The 11,458-nt window shown below is 35.5% G+C and overlaps 3 protein-coding genes and 1 pseudogene across 4 annotated transcripts; 3 read left to right on the top strand and 1 right to left on the bottom strand.

Moving 5' to 3' along the window:
- LOC104789714 (mitogen-activated protein kinase kinase kinase 2-like) lies at positions 2,137 to 3,081 on the top strand. Its single transcript, XM_010515367.1, has one exon. The coding sequence runs from the start codon at positions 2,137 to 2,139 to the stop codon at positions 3,079 to 3,081; it is 945 nt and encodes a 314-aa protein (XP_010513669.1).
- Positions 3,587 to 6,677, top strand: LOC104787922 (putative pentatricopeptide repeat-containing protein At1g68930). Of its 2 annotated transcripts, none has more exons than XM_019246082.1 (3): positions 3,587 to 5,995; positions 6,086 to 6,197; positions 6,546 to 6,677. In XM_019246082.1, exon 1 carries the CDS (start codon positions 3,633 to 3,635, stop codon positions 5,868 to 5,870), a length of 2,238 nt encoding a protein of 745 aa, XP_019101627.1. In that variant the 5' UTR covers positions 3,587 to 3,632; the 3' UTR covers positions 5,871 to 5,995; positions 6,086 to 6,197; positions 6,546 to 6,677. The 2 variants fall into 2 exon arrangements, with proteins under 2 accessions (XP_019101627.1, XP_019101626.1); XM_019246081.1 differs by having other exon boundaries at positions 6,535 to 6,677.
- On the bottom strand, positions 6,204 to 8,826 carry LOC104789713 (annotated as a pseudogene).
- LOC104789712 (transcription factor bHLH49-like) lies at positions 8,825 to 9,752 on the top strand. Its single transcript, XM_019245413.1, has 6 exons — positions 8,825 to 8,877; positions 8,972 to 9,032; positions 9,115 to 9,183; positions 9,274 to 9,345; positions 9,529 to 9,622; positions 9,715 to 9,752. The coding sequence occupies exons 1-6, from the start codon at positions 8,825 to 8,827 to the stop codon at positions 9,750 to 9,752; spliced, it is 387 nt and encodes a 128-aa protein (XP_019100958.1).

Genomic DNA, 11,458 nt, shown 5'->3' with positions numbered 1-11,458 from the left:
TTTGTGTTTGGGAATCTAGAATCTTTATAGGATTTGTTGTAACTTTGTGTATTGGCCCCTCCCTTAGAAAAGTATGAATTAAACTTTTACAAAATGTAGATTTGCAACACTTTGGAAAACTAAATTCTATCTTTTCCCCAAATTAGATGTTTGTGGGTGTATAGATGTGGAAGATAAAAGAAGACCTGAGAGTGCCATTAAACGTAATGAATTTGTTTTCACGTTGTTGAATTGCAGGTAAAAGACATTTACTCTACCTTTAGGACAGTTACGTTTTAAAATTGTCTATTTTAAGATTTTTTATTAATTTGATAAATATGTAGGAATGAAACTGTGAAGTGTCGTGTCAAAGATAACTACGCTTCTGAATTCATGTCTAAATGGCAATCAAACAGGTGCCATCTCATATACAAATCCGAACCTGAGTCTTGTGTAATGCGGTTTGTGAAAGTCGGAGAATATGAAGGTATGTAACATAAAATAGTTCTGATATAATCATCATAAGATAACCAATATATTCTCTCTGCAAATGTTTAAAGGTGCACCATGTATCGAAAACACATTGACCTCTTCGAAGATCTTTATAAACCACAGTTTGAAGGACTCGTAAGATTTGATTATGTAAAAATAACTTTGTATACTTTATATATGATTATGTATGATGTTAAAATAATTTTGTTTCATACACTTAATATATTTATAGGTCTGAGTTTGTTGGACGTTATTACATAAACCATGTAATGGAGCATCAAAGTGAGAGCTCGGAGACTCAGTCATAAAGAATGTACTCAGAAATGAAGTTACCGTGGCTTAATGAACTTTTTGTATATGCAAACTTTAGTATAATTTTGAATGTTTGTAGTACCAAACACAATGGTCTAAACGAAAGTATATTTATGGGTTGCTTAAAATATTATTTTAATGGTCTAAACAAAATTACATATTATATTGTCCCAAATTATTATATCAAGGTAATTAAAATTGACCGTAACAATTGTATTTGGCTCATTTAAAACTTTGTTACGGTCAATTTGGGCTTAAACTTTATAAATGAACTTTAAAATTTCAATTAAACTTTAAAAATGGACTTTAAATTTTAATTTATATTTTGCATATGTAGAGTAATACTATCAATAAACATTTTATTAACTATTCATTTTATTATTTTAAAAAATGAAAAAAAAATATTTAATACGAAACTTACAAAAAATAATTTATGTCTGAACATACGAACTAATATAAAAATTAAAAAAAATTAAACAAGCTTTTAAAATATAAAAAAATTTTAATTCAACATTTTAAATAATTAAATTAATTTTTTTTTCTTTTTTCTATTCAGTTCTTGCCCGCACAAGCGTGCGGGTAAATCACCTAGTAACCTCTTAGAATTCATAATCTTGTGATTTTTCGTCGTACAGATATGTTGTAATTTAAAAAAATATATAACAAAAAAATATAAAAAATCATAAATCTTGTTGAGTACGTAGTAGAAAAAACCTTTAATAAAATTTATTATTATTATATTTTTGTTCGATAAAATTTGATGATTAGTAGAATATATCCTTTAAATTTTGGTTCTAAATTCCATCAAATTTCCTTTGAATTCATTAGGAGAGAAAGTAATAGAGTGGCACATGTTTTAGCTAAATTTGGCTGTAACAAATTGTTTGTGCCAAATTAGCTATTTCAAACTTACTGATAATCAATATTACTCTAATACTGTTTTTGTGCCAAATTGGCTATTTCAAACTTTCTGTAATGATTTTCCTTAATCAATATATATCATTTGTGGAAAAAAATAGTAGAATATATCCTTTATCATAAATAAATTAAAAACTTTTAATAAAAACCTTTACTTAATTTTGATGATAAATCCTGTTGCATAGGAAAAAATTACAACGTATTTTTTTTTGTTGTTTTCTTTTTTCCGCAGCATTCCGTGAGAAAAGGAAAATACTTTTATCAAAATTTTGTTTTTTGTTTGTAAATAAATTAAAAAACAGAAAAGAAAAAAAGGAAATTAGGGTTTAAGTCGGTTTATCCTCCTTATAAGTTACTCCCCAGTCCCCAAGCTACTCTCAGATTTCAAAGCTTAGCTTTTTCTATTTGTTGTCGCTTAACTTTCTATTTGTTACGATGGTGGTGTTAGATTTGAAGTTTGAGAAGTTTCTGGGACAAGGTGCATTCGGTTCGGTGAGTCTCTTTAAGCACGAAAGACAACGCGACGGCAAAATTCTCCACGCCGCCGTGAAAACTTCCGACGATCAACACGCCAAGGCTCTCTGCCAAGAGTTTCAGATCCTTTCAAAATTCAAAGGATATTCGAGAATCGTCCAATGTTACGGGAACGGAGTGCAAGCGAAAGTCAACCAAAAGGGTTACGTGGAATACAAGATTCTCATGGAGTACGCGGCTGAAGGAAGCTTGAGCACTTTCATGGACCGTTTCGAATACGGGAAATTGCCTGAGCCGATGATCAGAGAGTTTACACGTATGCTTCTCGAGGGTTTAGCCACGATTCATGGACACGGCTATGTTCACTGCGATCTCAAACCCGAAAACATCCTTGTTTTCCCTAGCCGTGTCTACGACTACAAGACCGGTGCGTGGAGAACGTCTTACGAATTGAAGATTTCTGATTTCGGGTTGTCGAAGAAAGAGGGAGACACTAAGTGGTGGCATCCCGATCAACCGTTTGCGGGAACACCGATCTACATGTCCCCTGAATCGATCTCTCACGGAGAGATAGGGAAAGGACTTGACCTATGGTCGTTGGGATGTGTTGTGTTGGAGATGTACACTGGAAAGAGACCATGGTGGCATACACACGATTACTTGGAGGATCTCATGAATTGCTACGAGCCACTGTTTCCGAGTAATCTTTCTTGCGATGCAAAAAACTTTCTCATGACCTGTTTTGCGTCCGAACCAGATGAGAGAAAAGACGCGTTAACATTGTTGAGGCATAGCTTCGTACCTAGAGATAAGTTGGCAAAGCTGAAGACTGACAATCCCAAGGATTTGACCCTGGAACTGGAGAAAATTAGACTGATGCTTTGCGAAATTAAGAGTATGTGTTAATTTCAAGTGTTGATGAGTTAATCAGCCAGAGCCCTCGTCAGCATTGATATGATTCATTCACTTTTACTAGAGTTATGTAAAGATTGTTTTTTCTTTCTTAATTAGTAGAGTTATGTATAAGAGTTGATGTCTTTGTTCTACAAATATGTTTCTAGATCGTTTAGAATCTTGTAATAGTTGAATTGAATGTACCAGATTCATATGTTCTCTTTAATCTTCTCTGCTACTCACAGTTTACTTATTTAGAGTCCTAATATCTCGATTATGCAGCTTCCGCTGTTTCTTTTTCTCTGTTTTTCATGGGTTAAACAAATTACATATAAAAAAGTTCGGATCTTTGATATTGTTTGCTTCATATATAACCTCAGTAGAGTATGAGTGTGTTGTACTTTACACCAGTTTACAAGGTTTGATGAGTTTTGTTTCCTTCTTCTTCGGCAAAAGATATTTTTATTTAAGTTTGTTGTATTTTTACGACCAATGCTTTTTGTTTCCTTATTTTTTTGGTTATATATTATTCTTAGTGTAGCGAAAAAAGACAAAAGTAACGGATGAGTATGGCGTCGAACTACTACTCTGCTCAGATAAAGCAATGCATTGGGTTTGGAACTAGAAATCAGTGTCGCCATGTGAAGATGATCCACGGGAATATTCTCAGAACTCTTCCTAATCTAGAGACGTTTTTGCATAACAACATCGTCCACGCGTATGCTGTAATCAGAAGCTCAACTTATGCACGCCGAGTGTTCGATGGAATTCCCCAGCCTAACCTTTTCTCCTGGAACAATCTTCTTTTGGCTTATTCAAAATCTGGGCATATCTCAGAGATGGAACGTACCTTCGAGAAGCTTCCTGACCGTGATGGTGTTACTTGGAACGTTCTCATTGAAGGGTACTCCTTGAGTGGGTTGGTTGGTTCAGCTGTCAAGGCTTATAAAACGATGATGAAAGATTTTTCTTCTAGTTTGACTAGGGTTACGTTGATGACAATGCTGAAACTTTCTTCTAGCAATGGACATGTTAGTTTGGGCAAGCAGATTCATGGTCAGGTTATCAAGCTTGGGTTTGAGTCTTATCCTTTTGTTGGGAGCCCATTGTTAGATATGTATGCAAAAGTTGGTTTTATCTCTGATGCAAAGAAGGTTTTTTACGGGCTAGAAGATAGAAATACGGTTATGTACAATTCGTTGATGGGAGGGCTTTTGGCATGTGGGATGATCGATGATGCTCTGCAGTTGTTTCGAGGAATGGAGAAAGATTCAGCTTCTTGGTCAGCGATGATTAAAGGTCTTGTTCAAAATGGACTTGAAAAGGAGGCTATTGAATGTTTCAGAGAGATGAAGATAGAAGGCTTGAAGATGGATCAGTATCCTTTTGGAAGTGTGCTACCTGCTTGTGGGGGATTAGGAGCAATAAACGAAGGGAAACAAATTCATGCTTGTGCGATCAGGACCAATCTTCAGGATCATATATATGTAGGCAGTGCTCTGATTGACATGTATTGCAAGTGTAAGTCTTTAAATTATGCAAAGAATGTGTTTGATAGAATGAAGCAGAAGAATGTCGTGTCTTGGACAGCGATGGTTGTGGGTTATGGCCAGACTGGGCGTGCTGAAGAGGCTGTTAAAATTTTCCTTGATATGCAAAGAAGTGGAATTGACCCAGATCATTATACTTTGGGACAAGCGGTCAGTGCATGTGCCAATATAGCTAGCTTAGAAGAGGGCTCCCAGTTTCATGGAAAAGCTATAACTTCTGGCCTAATACAGTATGTCACTGTTTCAAATTCATTGGTGACTCTGTATGGAAAATGTGGAGATATTGATGATTCTACTAGGCTGTTCAGCGAGATGAATGTCAGGGATGAAGTCTCTTGGACTGCAATGGTTTCCGCGTATGCCCAATCTGGAAGGGCCATTGAGGCTATTCAGTTGTTTGACAAAATGGTACAACATGGATTAAAACCTGATGGAGTGACTTTGACTGGTGTTATTTCAGCTTGTAGTAGGGCAGGATTAGTGGAGAAAGGACAGAGATATTTTGAGTTAATGATAAATGAATATGGAATAGTGCCGAGTAATGGCCATTATTCTTGCATGATCGATCTCTTTAGTCGATCTGGAAGGTTAGAGGAAGCCATGCGTTTCATAAGTGGGATGCCTTTTCCTCCAGATGCAATTGGTTGGACTACTTTACTCAGCGCATGTAGAAATAAAGGTAATTTGGAAATAGGTAAATGGGCGGCTGAATCACTCATAGAACTAGATCCACATCATCCTGCTGGCTATACCCTATTATCAAGCTTATATGCTTTAAAAGGGCAATGGGATTGTGTGGCCCAGTTAAGGCGGGAAATGAAAGAGAAGAACGTGAGAAAAGAACCTGGACAGAGTTGGATAAAATGGAAAGGAAAATTGCACAGTTTCTCAGCTGATGATGAGTCAAGTCCATATTTAGATCAGATTTATGCTAAGCTTGAGGAATTGAACCAAAGAATGATATGTAATGGTTACAAACCAGATACCAGTTTTGTCCACCACGATGTTGAGGAAGCTGTTAAAATAAAGATGCTTAACTATCACAGTGAAAGGCTTGCAATTGCCTTTGGATTAATATTTGTACCCTCAGGCCTACCTATTAGAGTGGGAAAAAATCTTAGAGTGTGTGTGGACTGCCACAATGCTACTAAACATATCTCCAGCGTCACTGGTAGAGAGATACTTGTCAGAGATGCTGTTAGGTTTCACCGTTTTAAAGATGGAACTTGTTCATGCGGAGATTTCTGGTAGTTTTCATCTTGGAATTTTCATGATGACTGTCCCTTGCTAATCTGACAAATCAAAACAGATTCAGGAAGATTCAGTTGTACTGTCAGTCATTTTACTTGGATAATGAGCATAAAGAAGCGGAACAAGTAGGACTTATCTCTCTTTGCTTCCAATATTTTCTCGCTTTCTAATAATCCTAGCCTGATTTTATATATGCTGTCAATATTTGTGAATAGGATTCTGAGCCTGATTAGTTGCATTGGACTTCAGTTGGTGAATTGGCTGAGAGATACAGGGTGCATTCATATAATTTGACTGCAACATCGACAGAGTTGGAAAACATGAATGGTAAGACCTATCTGGATTTGTGACTTTATGTATTATAAAGTTGAAGATGGGTGGTGTAGTTTCTGTTTTTTTCAGTCCGCTAACTGGAAATCGGTGCATTATAAAGGCACTATAGTTCTTTGAGATTTTAGTCTACACGTAACTTATATGTATAAATTGCTGAGCATCTTTAATTTAATGATGGTGGGATCTCTTTTACTAAATGATTAGAGTTTGTACAAGGATAGGGGAATCCTGATCAACCTTTGAACTTTCTAGTCCGGTCACTGACAACCTTTGAACTTCATCACTTGATGTTTTCATCAATAAATCAACAAACACTGATGTCAAATCGTAGTTTCTGGCTAGGTACATCATTTGGGGCTCGTACAGTGTAGTTGTGAATCTCACTAAGATGCCAACGAGACCTTCCAGAAAATCAGTTGCATATCTGCTTCTTCGTGTTCCACTTCTTTGAATCAGATGGATTGCATGCAGAATTTCAGACACTATGCTCTCGTTGACCAGTGCTAAATTAAGATTCAGATTTTGATGAGGCAGTTTAGCAAGTAACTTGGCTGAAACAGCATGCTTTTCTGTTATCTGATTTGCTTCTATTGGGCACTGGATAAGATTTTCTGGCTGTCCTCTAGTTTTACATAATCTCTCTGATAGCGTGTGACCAATGTAGGGGGTAAGTGCTATCAGAAGTTTTAATGCCCCAACCCCCAATTCTTCATGAGGATTGTTGATGAGTTCTATCGTGGCAAAGCTTGCGTCGGTTTCTTTGATCACTGAGACAATTGTTGCCATTGATCTGGGTGATTTGGGCAAGGATAGGAGAATCCTGATCAAATCAATGTTAAGATCATCTGGGCTTGAGTTCTTGAGCATGTGGATGATGTTGTATACAAAGTAATCCGAGCCTAATGTGTGCCCATAGTATTCATCTCAAATGTCTCATGTTCCATATGTTGGCAAGCATTGTAGCAGCTTCATTCCTGGAGTTCATCAGATCACTGAACATTCGCTTGGTGAACATCTCTTCGACCATGAACTTGATGATGCCAACTTCTACCAGTATCTGGTTGTTGGGGTGATACAATGAAATATGAGCAAGTGCTTTGAAGGCGGCTCTTCTAGCGTCAATATTTTCATATTGCACCACGCCAATGAGCGCAGGGCAAGCCTTCTCAGCTACGTAAGTTTTTTTCTCATGTCCAAATCGATTTCCACAAGGTACGCAGCCATCGCCACCTGAGTCTCTTCGCTCCCTGCCACATGTCATTCGGAAGTAAACTGATGTTAATCAACATCAATTCTATGCTTCACAAACTTTGGAGAGAAAAGCATTATGTATTTACCTTCTGCTAGATGCCCCAGAAGAGGTTCCAATCCAATTAATAGTCCACTCTCTGCCATTTGCTTGATGTTCTCAGGACACTTCTCTAGATATTTTAAGATTTGGTCTGATGTTTCACACGCAAAGGCATCCAACTCTCTGTTATACTTTGCGGTAACTAACATCAGTATCGCCCCCGTAGCAGTCCCAATCTTCTCACATGCATGTTGGGATTTCGAAAGCTCAAGCAGTAAGGCTAGTGCTACATGTCTTACAGGCTGGTGACTGCTTCCCAATAATTTGATTATGCGTGAGATAGTTATGGTATTTCCTGAAAGATAACTTTGAAATATAAAAGTCTATTGAAACAAGTATTGTAGAAGTGTTGTGTCTAGGAGAAAGAAATACAGCAGACAGCAGTGCATATCATGTAAGGTAGTGCTTTTGCATAATAGGTAAATAAAAGAGATCCAACCTTTCCATCATCAGTGTCTTCATCCGCCAGTGACCTTAACAACTGTAGCAGTTCATACCTCATATCTTTACTTCTGTACGTCAGGTATCTATCAAGAAGCTGAATGATCCCAGCTTCACGAACTTGTACCTTGTTGTACTCTTTCCCTTCACAGGTCATTTGGAGATTTCGTAATGCATCGATAACCATACTTTCTGAACCGCCTAAGGATAAAGCTGCATGAGCCACTTTGATTCTTGCTGCCTCGTTACGTACTTTCCATTCCTGAATAATGGTTTTCAAGACAACATTTACAGTCAATTCAGTGGTCAACTTTTCCCCGGTAACTGGACAGCTAATCTCATCGGCGTTTGCAAAACTGTCAAACCACTCTGTTACTGCTTTTCTCTCGCAGGTTACTCCTGCTTCTGTTGTGACTGGATCTTCCATTATCTCTTTGGTCAATGGGCAGATGAAAGCTTGGTATGGAGGCTCCATGAACTGTGTCACCTGTGGTAACATTGACAATGATTCACTAAGATTACCATACTTTCTCTGGCTTGGAATATCTTGTAACTCGGTAATTTGTTCAGGTGAAGTTTTGAAGTTTCTCTTTTATTTTTTTTGTTTTCTCTCTGCCTTTATAAAAGTTAACACTCTTAATATTTCTCTGTTTGTAGAATTCTGAAGCAGCTCAATCACACAGATCAGAGCAGTCTGAGGAAGAACCAGACAACAATGGTGATAAAAAGAGGAATAAAGATCAAAGTCCAAATTCACCTGGGAATAAGACAAACAGTGGGAAACAACAGGGCAAACAAAGTTCTGATCCTCCAAAAGATGGATATATTCATGTGCGGGCACGAAGAGGCCAGGCCACAAATAGCCATAGTCTTGCAGAAAGGGTACAATTTCTAAAACTATCTTGGAAGTTGAAGTTGAATAGAAAGCTATCTCTTCTTGTATTTTCGTCTTAACTACTTTGTAATTATAGGTTAGGAGAGAAAAAATTATTGAAAGGGTGAAGTTTCTTCAAGATCTTGTACCGGGTTGCAACAAGGTAAGGTCTTTTTAAGTGTTGATAATGATGGATATTAATATGTAAGAACAGCTAATGCAGAAAAATGAATGTGTGATTGCAGGTGACTGGGAAGGCAGTTATGCTTGATGAAATCATAAACTACGTACAATCGCTACAATGCCAAGTTGAGGTATGACAATGTCCTAATTCTCAATGAAGTGTTCTTTGTGTTTGCTTTTTATGCTCAATTCTTTTTCTCATTCTCTTTTGCTTAAAACAGTTTTTATCGATGAAACTTGCAACTGTGAACCCACAAATGGACTTTAACCTTGAAGGTCTTCTTGCAAAAGATGTAAGATATTTTTGCAAGTATTTCAACTTAATTCTCCTTATCATTTGAATCATCATCCTACTAAGGTTCTTATAAACTGAATTCTATGCACAGGCACTTCAACTACGAGCTGGTTCTTCATCTACAACACCATTCCCATTAACTATGGAGCTGATATTGTTGGTGATTGTTTATGCAAAATAGGAAACAACTGGATGGGAGTGTGATTTGCAAAATGTGATTCACATTAACTATGGAGCTGGTGATGTCACACCCGACCCTCAAGCAGCAGCTGCAGGTGGAAACAGAAACCTGTTTTACTCTTTTTTTCGCCAAGTAATAATAGTTTGTTTTGGTAAACCTTCTATGTAATTTGTTTTCTTGTTACAGCATCTCTTCCAGCTGCAAATATGAAGGTTGAGCCATAATATTTCTTCTTGTTAGATAGAATATGAAGTTATTGTAATCTTTTTATTTATTTAATTAAAGTTACTATGTAGTATATTATAATGATGTTATTAACGAATATGATACTGTGACTACTTGTACTACTAAGCGTTTGAGATTAGTGGAAGAACCGCATAACAGTATAAATTGTGAACACTAACAATGCAAAATGATAGTTTTGTATAAGTCATAATAACATTTTAGTTTGCCATCTATCTCCATATTTGTACAGTATTGTGTATTGGGCAAGCCCGGGTATATTAAAATTTGATGGAATCAAATTCTAGTATACACGTAACAAACTGTAAAATTATTAACAATGTAAAAAATATAAGAAAGATTGTATATAGCAAATTGTTAAAATATACAAATTTGTTTAAATCTAACTACACTTATTTTCTCCACAGTTTCAATCTTCCAAGCTCATCTCTAGAATCATCCCTTTGTTTTGCATTTCGTGGATGGGTGGTAATATCTGCAACCGAGTAATCATCAGTTAATAAACTCAAATTACAACACGTACTCTCCTTCCTGTAATTTTTTGGTGTTCTCGAATCAATTCTATCTCCCATCTCAAATAAATTATGAAATGTTTGGATCAGATTATTTTATTAAGAGGGGTTATTGGTTCTATGATTTTAATGGATTTGGAAATCCAAACAAAAATCATGTGTTATTCAATCATTGATTTTAAAATACTCATCAAAATTTTGTGTTATTGGTTATATGATTTACAAATACTTGTTAAAATCCCATGTTATTCATTTAATGATTTGTTTTTGGATTTCAAAATTCACATTATGTTTTAAATGGATTTATATGGATTTGAAACTGTAAAATAGAAGGATTCAAATCCAAGGATAAAACATGTTATTTCAAAATTCATCTGTTATGATTTTTAGAATTTACAATTCTATATGTATTTAGAAATCATCTCTCCAATAACAGCCCCTAAGATAAATGAAGATACAATTGATAAACAAACTAATTGCGTTTAACTTCATGTTTGTGTACCGCATCATCCTGAGAATAACTTCCATGCAAATAATTACTCCAGGTTTATCTTTGAAATATTGGAGCTCTAATCTTTCATTTCTTCAACCTGAATCAATAAAATTAAAGAGAATTAGTATAAGATAAAGAAAATTTAATATAAATAAAGATTAGTCACAAACCTGTATAGACTTTTGCGTTTTGGTTAGCCTGTGGATATTGCAACCTCACAAAAACCGATGTAGAGGAAGAAAGACTACCAAAATCCAGATGAAAAATAAAAAAAAAATGATCAGATGAATATGAGAAACAAAAAGATAATGATCAGATAAATTACGAGAAACAAAAAGATGAATAAATTAAAGGTTATGAAGAAAATAAATGAGAAAAAAAAATTAAAATGTTGGAGAGGAATACGAAAGGAGATCAAATAGGAAAAAAAAATGAATTGAATTAGAGTTAAATAGGCGTTATAAACCATGAACGGTTTTATCTTGGTTTTTGAACCTGATGGTGGTGGTTACATAAATTTAGGAATTTAGGTGATTACAGATTTTTTTTAAAAATTTAATAGTAAAAAAATAGAAATAGCCCATACATTACAATCATGTTTTTTTTTTAATTAATGGACTTTTATTTTTTTCTTAATTTAAAAAGTAAAAAAAAAAATTGATGTGCTTTCATTTGATTGGCC

The sequence above is a fragment of the Camelina sativa genome, chromosome 5, assembly GCF_000633955.1.
Source record: "Camelina sativa cultivar DH55 chromosome 5, Cs, whole genome shotgun sequence".
In the NCBI taxonomy this organism is placed as follows: domain Eukaryota; kingdom Viridiplantae; phylum Streptophyta; class Magnoliopsida; order Brassicales; family Brassicaceae; genus Camelina; species Camelina sativa.
This window is presented reverse-complemented; position numbering and strand designations above follow the sequence as displayed.